General features: G+C 43.0%; 1 protein-coding gene and 1 long non-coding RNA gene across 2 annotated transcripts; one reads left to right on the top strand and one right to left on the bottom strand.

Annotated features, from left to right (window-relative positions):
* Nucleotides 1–3,562: 3,562 nt before the first annotated feature.
* Nucleotides 3,563–5,682, bottom strand: LOC144125901 (uncharacterized). The gene is made up of 2 exons (XR_013313436.1): nt 4,973–5,682; nt 3,563–4,187 (listed from the first exon to the last, which is right to left on the bottom strand). It is a non-coding gene; the product is annotated as an uncharacterized LOC144125901 (long non-coding RNA).
* A 58-nt stretch (nt 5,683–5,740) lies between these two features.
* LOC144125899 (uncharacterized) lies at nt 5,741–6,896 on the top strand. The gene has a single exon (XM_077659700.1). It carries the CDS (start codon nt 5,987–5,989, stop codon nt 6,578–6,580), a length of 594 nt encoding a protein of 197 aa, XP_077515826.1. The 5' UTR covers nt 5,741–5,986; the 3' UTR covers nt 6,581–6,896.
* The last annotated feature ends 5,543 nt before the right edge of the window (nt 6,897–12,439 follow it).

Here is a 12,439-nt window from a genome sequence, read left to right as displayed (position 1 = left end):
GGCTTAGTCCTGCAAGCACTTAAAAATCTGGCAGACAGGAATATGAATGCCTTCCCTGCATTGTGCTCAACTGATGATGGCGTGAAATACTTGGTGTCAGTGTGCAATGGTCAAACAAGAAAAACGCAGCCATCGCACCTTTCTGCACTGGCAATTTTAGGTGGAGCACTGCTTCTGTGATAAAAATTTACTAATGGAAGGGCATGCTATGTCATGCATGACAAGGCTGCTACAAAGTAATATATTACCCTATGAAAGGTGTTGATACGTTTCAGTGTAAAGCATTCCCTAATGCAGCACGTACACTTTTCTGTCTCTAATCCCACAACTTGAAAATGGTGCATCTGGATTTCGAAAGTTCCGAAAAATGACGACTCGCAAGGAAGCTTGCGGACCTTCAAGGATCAAAAAGCACCAGGCTGGCTCAGCAAATCATGAGTTGGCCTACTATCTTTGTGCTAACTTCAAGGGACGCCTCCCTCCCTGCTGCTAAACATGGCATAAGCTAGAACTCGGGCCATGCTGTGTCATAGAGTGACTCACAGTTAAGCATCAAAATACACCCACAGTGGAACGCTGAATGCCTCTGTAATGCCCAGTCAATACTTATATGGCAAATGAGTCATCGTGACCAACTGATACATGCGATGTTAACGCAGGCGTAGTTGCCTTCAAATAAAAGAGGCGTGACCTCCTAGAGACCACCGCTGCTCAGAAAATCAATGGTCTTGTAGGTACAACTAAACGAGAAAAACGCGGCACAAGAGCGCGGCAAGCCATTCACCACACCACTGACAATGTCACAGGACCTGCTCCATGATAAAGGAATATGAGATGTATGAGCAATGTGTTTGCTTACAGGCTAAGTCTGGGCCCCAGTCAGTTGCGTCGTGCATTTACATACCTACTAACCCTACAGCGGGTAGTAAGTTCTCAGAACAGTTTCTTCTCGGGGTAGCTTGTTCGTATTACACAGTGAAACAGTGCTTATTGCCATCTAAAACATAAAACCCCCGATGTCCACAGATATTGTCTGACAACGGCTTATATACCAAAAGCAAGAAAGAAAACAGTATAAATCAGGAGGAGAAATTTGAACAAGTGGCACCGCAACTTCGAGAGGAAAAAGCGTACAAGTGCGGTCGCATTCTTCACCATGGCGCTGGTAAAGATGTGCATGCATGATTTTTTATTGTTGAAGAATCTGCTGTCAAAAACGTAAAATAGTGAAATGGAACAGTTACATACCACTTCTGGCACAATGAAACTAATAAGCTAGTGGTAGTGCCTTAATTCGCTCACTACCCTAACGCCATGGCGTACCTCGTGCACATAAACACACTGCCCTCAATTCACTTTAAGGTGAATTACTTTTCACATTACCTCTATAAGGCCTGTTATGAGGAGCATTAACAATATCGATACAAAAACTAAAATTTGTCACTGGTTAAACATGACATGACTCGCATTTTGTTAGCCAGTCCCAGTAAGCTCTGCACTAGTATTAAAAAAACTCGTTGCTAAATAAAGCAGTATTTGAGCTTCGACATCGCGACAGCTACAACACCACGACCCCATACTCCGAGGTTAAACCGCAACACACCGGTATTAAGACAGGTACTTCACTGTTACCTGACTACATTCTAAAACCGTACCCTACACGAACCTACTTGTGAAGTCTGTCAGGCTAGCGGCAGTATTTATCAGCCCAAATACACAAAGGAATTATGATTGCGAAATTGTTACAATGCGAAGAAGTCAACCAAGGTATGTGCGTCTGAGAGCTACATGAATATATGCACACATGTGCATAAGTAGGTCATCTGAATAATAACGAAACCAAATATGATCTTAAATCTCCCTGGCGGTAGCGAAGTGTAGACAGGAATGAATTCTACGCAGGACAAAGCAGTTGGCTCAACTCGGTCTTTATTAGGCTACAACCATTTGCATGTTACTTATTTCAGAATTCGGAAATTTCTGGAAAATCTCCAGAAGTACGCCGCATTCTTTTCTATATACTGAAACAGAACAAACTGAAACCTAAAACACTCCCAAAATGGAAATACAGTACAACAAAAAGTACCGACAGAAATTATGCAGGAGGTCTGAGGTTTATTGGGCCGTTTATCAAAATCGTACACAGAAAAATTTAGCACAAGCCAATGCAAGCGATGCAATCTTCAGACATCTGCAGCCTGCTGGCGCTCCAACTGAAAGAGGACGAATTCAAACCAAACCCGCACCAAAATAGATGCATGATCAAAAAAATTCAGCGCGGCAGATGGTAGCAATAACGCCTAAGATTCGTCAAAATACCGCACCAGGCATTTTTGCATTTGTTGACAATATTCACATAAGTTGATTGTAAATCTTCCTGAATGTGATGCAATTTATCCTGCTGCAAGAGATTGACCGCAAACTAAAAAAAAATCGTAAAAGAAAGTCAGCTTGGACGCTGTAACACTTCTGTAAAGAGCGGGACATACGGGAAAATAGATCTTTTAGGGTCCGGGCAATAATTGCTGCATTTGAGAGAACAAATATTTATCCTTTTTTTTTTGCGCAAGTATTGCATGCCTAAGCTCTTGCCTGCTGTTTTTCTTTGTTTTTTTTTCTCGAAAAAGAAAAGCATTTCAAATTTGTTTCTTAAGACCACTTTCACTCCCAACTGCACCTTAGACCAGTTCCTGCGAAGTTGCTGAAAGCCCGTATCGGCCACAGATCAACCTGAGGCCTCAACACGCCACATTCCTGTACAAGTTGCCTTTGCAAGCATCAGACGACGTTACTTGGCACCAGCCGACATATATGCCTCATATACGAGTTTTTTTACTTTCAAATTGTGCAAAGGTTACTGTTAACCGCTGCTGCATTGCGAAATCTTGAATGCACGCATTCGGGAACGTTTACTTCTCTCTACAGTGCGAAGTCGTTATGACTTAAATATAAAGCGCATACTCCAGTTTCTTTGCGAGGCCATTTCTAGCAGCAAGCACACGCTTTATTTTTAGTTTCCTCGTTTAAATATGCCTCTTCTTGCCCTACGCGGCACAAATTACAACAGTCTGTTCAGCTCGTCTTGCTTAAGCCGGTCAAGGTTCAGGTGTTTGCACAATGCGAATGATTTAATATTCAGCTCGCTCACACGATGATTAGAGGCCATGGTAGGCCATAGCAGACACCATGCTGGTCATTTACTCAAGGTAATATGCTGGTCTCGCGAAAGCTGAAGTGATTTTACTGCTGCATACCCGGCTGAGACCCAGAACTCCGTCAGGACTTCAGTGAAGGTGTTTGCTCAATTTGTCGGTACGCATTGGTAAACTGCCACAGTGTTGAATTAAACTGAAACAACGCAGGGACCGGTCCATTCACCTTCACTCTTCAGAACGCTGTACTTTTTTCAAGAGAACAAAATGCAAGTCCTGCAACAGCCTGCAGCGTGAGGTAGCAGCATGTTGTAAATAAACTTGCTTATCATTTCGCGTACTCTCTCACAGCCATACTAGCTGTCTACATGTAATCAATGCATCCTTTCAACATAGCAGACTCTGAGTGCCAACCTCAAGGCTTTAATCGTAAAACAGATAGTGCTGTAATTCAATACGCTCAGTACATTTTTTTCTTTTCAAGATAGCTTCCAAGTATACTATAGAAAGGTTCCCGCGACCTTCATGAACTACCACGCTGACACGAACTGCCTGCCACTCTATAACGAGGCGGAAACTTGGTAGATTGTTAGCAACACGTAATTCCCGCTCATTTTAAAATTTTAGTACACCAAGTGCGCTTCCTTCGCTAGACGTAAAAGACAGTTTACTTACTAAAAGCGGGATATGCACCTATTCAACCCTGCCGCAGCAGTACATATAACAAGGAATAGCCCTAATCGACCCCCAGAAAGAGCTAGCAGCTCGGCACTAATGCACTCCAGAATTGCGATACAGCTGCGGATTATTTTATTTATCCTGCATCTTGCTCGCCCCACTAAATCCTTTTAGGCACGATTAAAGAGCGCACACTATCATTACTTTACCTCTCATCACAGAGTGCTTTTTCGCCCATGCGTGACATATTTATATATCGTAAGATACAACGCATTGTGTGTCTCGGTGTCCAGTAGAAGTTGCGTTGGGAATTGGCGCAGTCTCATCTCAGCAGGAACTTGCCCTACATAGCACCTCCTGCAGACGAAAAAAAGAAAGGACGCAGATCTGGTACAAGAGACGGCGGACGGGGTCACTTCTGTCGTTTCAGAGGGATAACAAATCCACGATATATAAACGCTGGGAAAGTGCGTACGCCGGCAACACGCAAGAACGCTTATGAAGTGTAAAGCTAAAAGAAGAATAACATAATTTCTCTTTTTATTTACCGGATGTTGAACAGGGCAGCCGTCTCAGCAAAGCAGCCGCAATCGAAGACTGCATTATATGCGACGGCCTTCAGCCTCGTTAACCTCATCTGGTCATTACTGGGCACTATCTACAAGCAACAGCTTTTAGCTGGGCTACTGCCTGAGTGCAAAAGAAAAAAAACGCACCCTACCCACAGGCTGTTTTGGCGCTCTTTGCTAAAGCAGTTAGCAATGAGGTGGCGTATGCGAACGAGTACGTTGCGCATTATAAGCTATTGCGCACTAATGATGGGCTAACAGCGTAGTCGAAGAACCCGCCACACCGCGACTCGTCTTTACCAATTTCTCACTGTGTTGTATCTAGTGCCATGATTATTCAATTTCGGCGTACTTTCTAACGTCTCACAACATCTGTATAATTATTTACATTTCCCTGCAAATGAGCTCACCTTCCACCAGCGAGACTTAACACCACCAGAAAGAGGCTCAGAAGAGTTTCAACAGTGCAGACGATCTAGAAGGCGAATGCTGATTTATATAATACTATATAGCGCTAGCGAAACATCTACGCCGAGCCGGTGGGGCAGACTTTCGCAAGCGTATATTTCTTACCTGCAGGTGACTCGCTGACCAAGTAGCATACTGCGCAGCACACGTCGAATACCAAGCAGGCTCATTTCCGTTAGATAGCAGTTACGTTACGTCTTGCATCGCCGATCCCAGCCCGCTCAAATGCCATACTTGCTGCATCCCAGGTTCGAGCCCTGCTGCGGGTGCCCCGAGCTTCCGTACCATGCCAGCCATGTCGCTCCCACGCCGCTCCAACTTGCCAGGTCCGGCTTGTTTACCGCAGTGCAGCGCGCCCCGCAACTTTTATACCCTTCCCGCGCCTTTCTGGAAAAATCCAAGAGGCCGTTCAGAGGCGCCGACCAATCAGAGCAGAGCGCCCGGCTGCCGCAGCGAGAGCAGGGCTCCTATTGGTTCGTTCCTCTCCGAACTTTCTAGAACGATCTGGCACCGTCTGCAGCCTGCGGGAAGTGCTGCGCAGTATGCTATCGAGCGTTGCTTGCAACAATTATGAGTTGCCTAACGTAACCACACATTATGAAAGACGCACATAACACTGTTGGCCGAACTCAGTAAGCGGCAGGTAAGCGGTATTGTACCGCAATATCGGCCAAGCTGCATGCCATGGATCAGCGCAACCAGTTCGGAAAGCGGTCTTCTAGTGCTCATAACGTTCGACAGATGGCGCGTTCTGTCCACGCGCTTGTGTTTTGGTTGCGTTGTCTCCTAGCAACAACGTAAACGGAAAGCGGCGGGAACTTTCCGCCTAGCCGGTTTTCTGCGGCGGTCGAGAGGGTTCCAGAACGGCGCCGAAAGAAAACAATCGCTCGTCGCGCGTTACTCATCGCGAGCCGTGCTCTTTATTGCGAGCGCAGCGCTGCATTGCGATGGGATTCGTCAGCACAGAGTCCGGTTCTACCGCAATGAGCGGCAATTCGCGCGCTACATAAATACGGCTACCGCGAGGAGCTGTTCACTGTTTGCACGAAGCTGCCAACACGAGAGGATCAAGCTCCGTATTTCTGCTGCGTGGAACTCTTGCAACAATATCGGTCGGAAATGTTGCTCTTCCCAGTTGCCCCCAGTTACGCTGATGTTTTTGCTTTTGCTGAGGCCAACCCATGGATAACCAATAACTTGCCACCTCTGGCAACTTCATTCCTTGATCACATCTTCGCCGAGGCATTCTTCTCACCTCAAACAGACAGGTGCTCCTCCGAACAAGCATGCTGCTCGGGAGCAGCGGAAACGCACGAGGACACGCCGGGGGAAGAAAGTGCGCCTAGTGATTGCCTTACGCAGCCTGAAGCCCCACAGACAAGCTACAACAACGAAGAGCCTTCGGAGAAAGCATCGGCCTCCTGTGCTTCATGCCATGAACAGAATTCGCCTCCAGAGTTTACTCGCACCCTCGACCTGGCAGGTTTCGCTCCCGAAGAGATAACTGTCAAGACAGTGGGAAGCAGAGTCGAAGTCTACGCCGGCCACCTCGAGAAGCCTTCGTCTGGTGAGGAGACGGACTTCGTGCGACGAGAGTACACCCATCGGTTCACACTCCCCGATGACGTTCCGCCAGACTCGGTGACCTCCATGCTGACCAAAGATGGAACGCTGGTCGTGCGAGCGCCCAGAAATGGTTCACTGACTGCATAAAAAACGACTGGCAGCTAGATGTACCTGCGTCGCAGCTGCTAGATCGCAGCTTTTGTTACATTTGTTGTTTTTCGTAACCTTTTTGGACACTCCTAGTGAACGAACGTTGAAGATGCAAGCGCTTATGCCTTGGCCCCATTCAATCGCATGGTACATATGCGAGGGCGTTAAATCCAGCATCCGCCCTTAGAGTAGTGAACTCGGGGACCACATCACGGATCGTGCTCGACTGTTGGAACGACCGTGCAATATGATGCACTTCTGCTCATAAGGTTGACGCTTAATAAACCTGTCCGGCGTTTGTAACCGTGTGAAATATTTTGTGTATTTGTTTCTGTTTATTGAATCGGTGACTTACTAATGATCGATACAGCTTATACTGATCGTCAGCACTTACCCATGTAAGTGCTTACAGGTTGTTTCGAAAAATGTTCGTGCGGAACATTCAAGCCCCTTTTGCTCATCAGTACGCCCACTAACTCTTTTTAGTGTGGGAATATCGATTTACGGAGCGTTCCACGAGTGGCAGGAAATGATGTGCTGTGTTTGTTTTCACTGACAGCAATCTTCGCGCGCTTAAATTTGCAGTGTTTCCTTGACGTTCACTGACAGATGTGAGCGACAACGCAAAGATTGAAGTCAGTATTTGCACTGTGCACCGTGAACGTTATACGAGCTTCATTTATCTTTGACCTTAAGAGAAAAATACTCTGTGACTTATGCGCTCCGTCCACTTTAAAAGCTTTCTTTTCATCGTCTTATGCATTTTTTTTTGTCGTCAGCCCGCTTTTCAAGGTCTTCACAAAACGCACTGTCAGGGGTAATCTAGGCATCCTGAAAGATCACCAAGGATTGGCGAAGGTGCGACGTTGCAATTAAAGAAACCAGTATGGTTGATAACCACAACCCGATGCAATATGCGTACTGCGCACTCGTTAATCCTTTCAAGAGAAATACTACCTCTACAATTAATTGTCATGCATTCGTGCGCAAAATGCCAAAACTGAGGGTCCAGCGACGTCTGTAGGGACAAAAATCTGACACGATGAAAAGTGTGTATATATATATATATATATATATATATATATATATATATATATATATATATATATATATATATATATATATATATATATATATATATATATATATATATATATATATATATATATATATATATATATATATATATATATATATATATATATATATATATATATGCAGTCAGGCTGAAATTTTGCGGGACGATCGAGCCAATAATAAGAGGGCGATTTCAGATAATATCTGACAGCTTGCCGGCTACTTCCATATGCCTGATACTTCTATAGGTCACGATCGTATCCCTGGAAAGAAGCGATCTTAAATTATTCTTGCCCACAAAAAACATTTCGAAGGAAAAAATATCCGTGATCATGAAGGTGTGGACACCCGCGCTTATTATCACTGCTGTTTTCGCCCAATCTATAACTTCTGTAGAGTTATATTTCTCCGTTCACAAAGTTAATCGTCTAAATTTCACATACTTGGCACACGGAAAGCATTATTAATGGCTTCAGATGTTTTCATATGGAAGGAAAAGAAAGTTATAACCACATGCATTTCCCCCTGCATTCCACAAAAACATCGCTACTAAAGAGTATAACATTTATGGACATATCTTTTATAGATACGTAAATACTTCTGCGCATACTTCAAGAATTTACAGAACTTTCAATAAAGTTTAAAAACCATATTTGGTCATTTTTATTCGCTGTCTAGATACGGCACACTATAAGAATACTCATAAGCACTGAAACATATACTGCATAATATTGCTAGAGTAGTGCATACAGTACCTCTTATAATACTTTATAGCATACTGCGGCATTTTCCCAACTTTGGTCATTAATAAACTAAAGTATCTAATATAACGACATGTCCAGAATTTCAGATTTTTGATCGCCGTAGAGTGCGAACAGTTATTCTTGTTGGTTTGTAGAGGTTAATCTACAAATTCACAAGTTTTCTACAAATTCACAAGCTTTGATCATCCTTTAGGGCTAACTTTGGAGGTTTTTGTCTTAAAAAAGAACTCTAAGCCCATAACTAGTTTACGTTGCGCTATATGTAAACTTATTTACTAAACCGTATAAAATTAATTTATATATGTTTTTCGGATAAGGGAATAGGATTGCGTAAACTTCACGAAATCACAAAAAAAAACTAAGATGTGATTTGAAGATTAAAATAAAACATTATTACTTTTGTTATATTCTGTCCAGCTATTCTGCTTTTTATGAATATACATATCCATTACAAACATGTTGCTTGTTGCATATTTTTTATTGTTCCAGTCCGAACAAGGGACGTCTTTTGATAACAGAGGGGCGGACGCATGCGCATGAGCACGCGGCCGAGAATTGCACCACGAAATGGGAACTTCGCATCACTCACAAAAGGCGCCGAAACCTTCTCTAGCTTGCCCTCGAATGTACACTGTCCTGAGCTTTGAGCGGCAGGAGTGTGAACAGCCGTAAATGTATTACGCGAACTGAAGCCTTTGCTATATGACACCGCGGCGTTTTAATTAGGTCATTGAGACAATTATGGAAGTTTTTCATATTTCATTGCCCATTCAGTTATCTCGCATATCTCGGTGGACACCCGAACCGCGCCGTGAGGGAATGAATAAAGGAGAGAGTGACAAAAGAAAAGAAGAAAGAGTGGAGGGCTCAGATATAATTTCGACCACCAGGGGATCTTTAACGTGCCCTATCATCGCACAGCACACTGGCGCCTTTTACGTTTCGCCTCCATCGAAACGCGGCCGCCGAGGTCGGGTCCGAACCCGGCCATTATTTCATTTTGTTACGTGCAAATATGTACACGCTGCGCGCAACGTTCTGAATATTGTATTTGTATGCAACCGCCGTTTGCGCAAGGATTTCGCCCGTTATATTATGATACGTACGTTGTCGTCCTGTGCCTTTTAACGCGTTTTAATACCGACTGCTTGATGTTGCATTACACAAATCAGTACATATAGTTTCTTAAGTGATTTTATTAGCATTCGTCGTATCGTTTTTTTCATCTGTGATGTTGCTCACACTATCTCCGACACGCTGCATTTTCATTTTGTGAAGGGCCGAGACCCTTATCAGGCTGCTTTTCAGCCCGGCTCTTCCTTTTTGAGCAGGAGGGAAATTAAAATGAAATTAAAGATATGGTAGGCGAGCTAACGGTTAAATGAAGGAATGCTTTGTACGAAAGCGGATTTTCATGCGTGCTGCTACCTTGCGGATTTGAGGTGAAACTCTCACATGCTCCCGCCACCTAGATCTTTCGAACTCAGGCCGCGAGATGTCTCCAGCGACGCTAGAGGCTGCATACGCTGACGGTAACTCTACTCTGACCACCACTTCGGCATGACTTCGGTTTCGAACATTGTAACTCTTTAACAGAGCTGACGCCGCTTGTCCAGGCAAGTTACACACATATTGTACAATCAGGTAATTATTATACACGCGATAAACATCATATCACGCTAAAAGCAATTACATACGTTATATTAGTTCTGTACTATTGTTAAAAATCAACAGTAACGTTATAGGTGACACTGAAAACATTAGTGTAACATATTAATTGTAAGCAAATATTGTTGAAATGTTAGAAATTAACAAATAATATTATATATGGTATCAGAAATATTAACTTAGTGGTCCAAATAAGCATTGCTCTAATATAGTCTTGTAAACGTTAATTTAATATTTGGATATAAAACAACGTAGCAAACATATCGCAGTAAAGATGTTTTTCAACTAACCGTACCTTGCAACTATTCGTACCTCTTAGTTTGTGCCTGTCACAGACTGCATGCACAGCCCCATTATTTTTTCAGAAAGCTTTTCTTGCTACCCATTCGCCACTATCACTCATGGGACACCGGCCCCATAGTAATGGCTATTTAAACCTTACTCCATCGTTTCCGTTCGGAGGTGATATGGGTTCATCATCGTCATCATCATCATTTATTAAGGCTCCCGTAGGAACATTACATAAGGGGGGGGGGGGGGGGGGATACAAAGTGTCCGACGGTCATAAATATGAAAAGGCAAACAAACTAGAGAAAACTAGGCAAATCCAAAGAGTAACAAATTAATGTAGTCAATCAAAGAAAATGTGAAATAGAAGCGCACAGAAATACACACACTACAGTAATACAACGTGTCCAATAAAGTGTTTGATCGTTTTGCAGTGCATCGTAGCTGACACAGGGTATAGGAAAGTTTTATTGTTCTCAGAAATGGTCAATGAGTAGCTGCCTAAAGTTGGAAGGATTTGTCTCAACAACAATGTTTTCGGGCAGATTATTCCAGAATTCGATCGCACAAGGAAGAAACGATTTGTTAAATGCATTGGTGGAGCCGTGCAAGTGCTATATGTTAAAGGAATTAAATAATTTAAGCGGTGAGATGATCGTACCGGAGTGCGCAGAAGGTGTTCCCGAAGTGCTGGAAAGTTAAAGTACAGTTTCTGGAAGAGGCAGAGAACTGAAATTTTTCGGCGAAGCGCTAATGATTTGAGACCGAGAGATGATTTCAGGACAGAATATCTACAGAATATCTGCGCTCATACCTATCTGGCTAAAAAAGAACATTTATTATTCACTTTTTATTCCAAATTAACCTGCGGCTTAATGGTTTGGGGCACTACTACACAATACAATTATACTAAGCTTATTACTTTGCAGAAGAAAATCCTGCGCTGCTTTGAATCTTATCGTGGCAATGCACAGGACTTAAGAACCGCTCCTCTGTTTAAGAAACACGGCATCCTAAAGGCAGACCAGTTATATTATTTAAAAGAACTGCAAGTAATACATCAGAAGAAACTGTACGGAATTATTGACTCCGAAAACGGTGAATACCTTTTTGAGGCACCGAGAACCCCGAACACCAAAAATCCGAACAAATTATGGAAGGCAAACAATGGCGTATCAAATACCTGCGATCTTAAACAAATTTGGAGGTAAGCTAAACTTTGAATGCAAATTAAAAGCATTTAAACGCCAACATAGGAAGATATTGTTATCTTGCCAATGTAAGTATAGCCATAATTAAACAGTGTTTTTCATGTTTTACTTTCGTCTCACAAAAGAAACATAAAACTCTGTATAACACAAAATGACTATATTAATTGCTCTTAACTTGCTTCTGTGTCGTCTCAAGCAATATCATTCAGCTTCACTGAGAATTGTATCTTTTTTGTATGTTTTTGTACAACAGCTTTTTGTTCTGATTTATTCATGTAATTTGCGTAGCGCCCTATTATGTGTAATTTGTTATGTGTCATTTGTATGCAACAGTACGTGCAATACGTTTGTGCACAAGTGTAAAATGTTGCGTTTTTTTATCTGTTGTGATTACAGGAGGCACACTTTATTTTTTTGTTCTAAGAGTTGTATTGTATCGGTACCGCTGTGGACTCTTTAGGGTCAGAGGCCTCGTCAGGCACCACCAGCCTTTAGCTTCTGTCCCTGCATCAGGCTGTGTGTTTTGTCTGATGCTGAAATAAAAAAGAAATGAAAAAAAAACAGTAACATTGAGCCGAGGTTTGTACTGCGAGGCGATGAAACGTGCTGCCCGGTTTTGGATGGCCTCGAGTGAGTCAACCTGGTGAGGGTTCCATATTGTTGAGGCGTATTCTAGTCTGCTGCGAATATATGTTACATATGCTAGTACTCTGATGGCTGGGGGAGACATGGCAAGTGATCTCCTGATGAATCCAAGTGTCCTGGAAGCACTAGCGCATAATTTCGTTATGTGATCTGCCCATGTTAGATTGGTCGTTATCTCAATGCCGAGGTACTTGTATGAATTA

This window comes from Amblyomma americanum, chromosome 3, assembly GCF_052857255.1.
Source record: "Amblyomma americanum isolate KBUSLIRL-KWMA chromosome 3, ASM5285725v1, whole genome shotgun sequence".
Taxonomy (NCBI): Eukaryota; Metazoa; Arthropoda; class Arachnida; order Ixodida; family Ixodidae; genus Amblyomma; species Amblyomma americanum.
Note: the sequence above shows the minus strand (reverse complement) of the source record. Positions and strands in the feature narration are given on the sequence as shown.

What these genes read in the sequence shown, in the direction of transcription:
- LOC144125899 (XM_077659700.1), top strand. Translation starts at nt 5,987, where the DNA reads ATGTTGCTCTTCCCAGTTGCCCCCAGTTACGCTGATGTTTTTGCTTTT.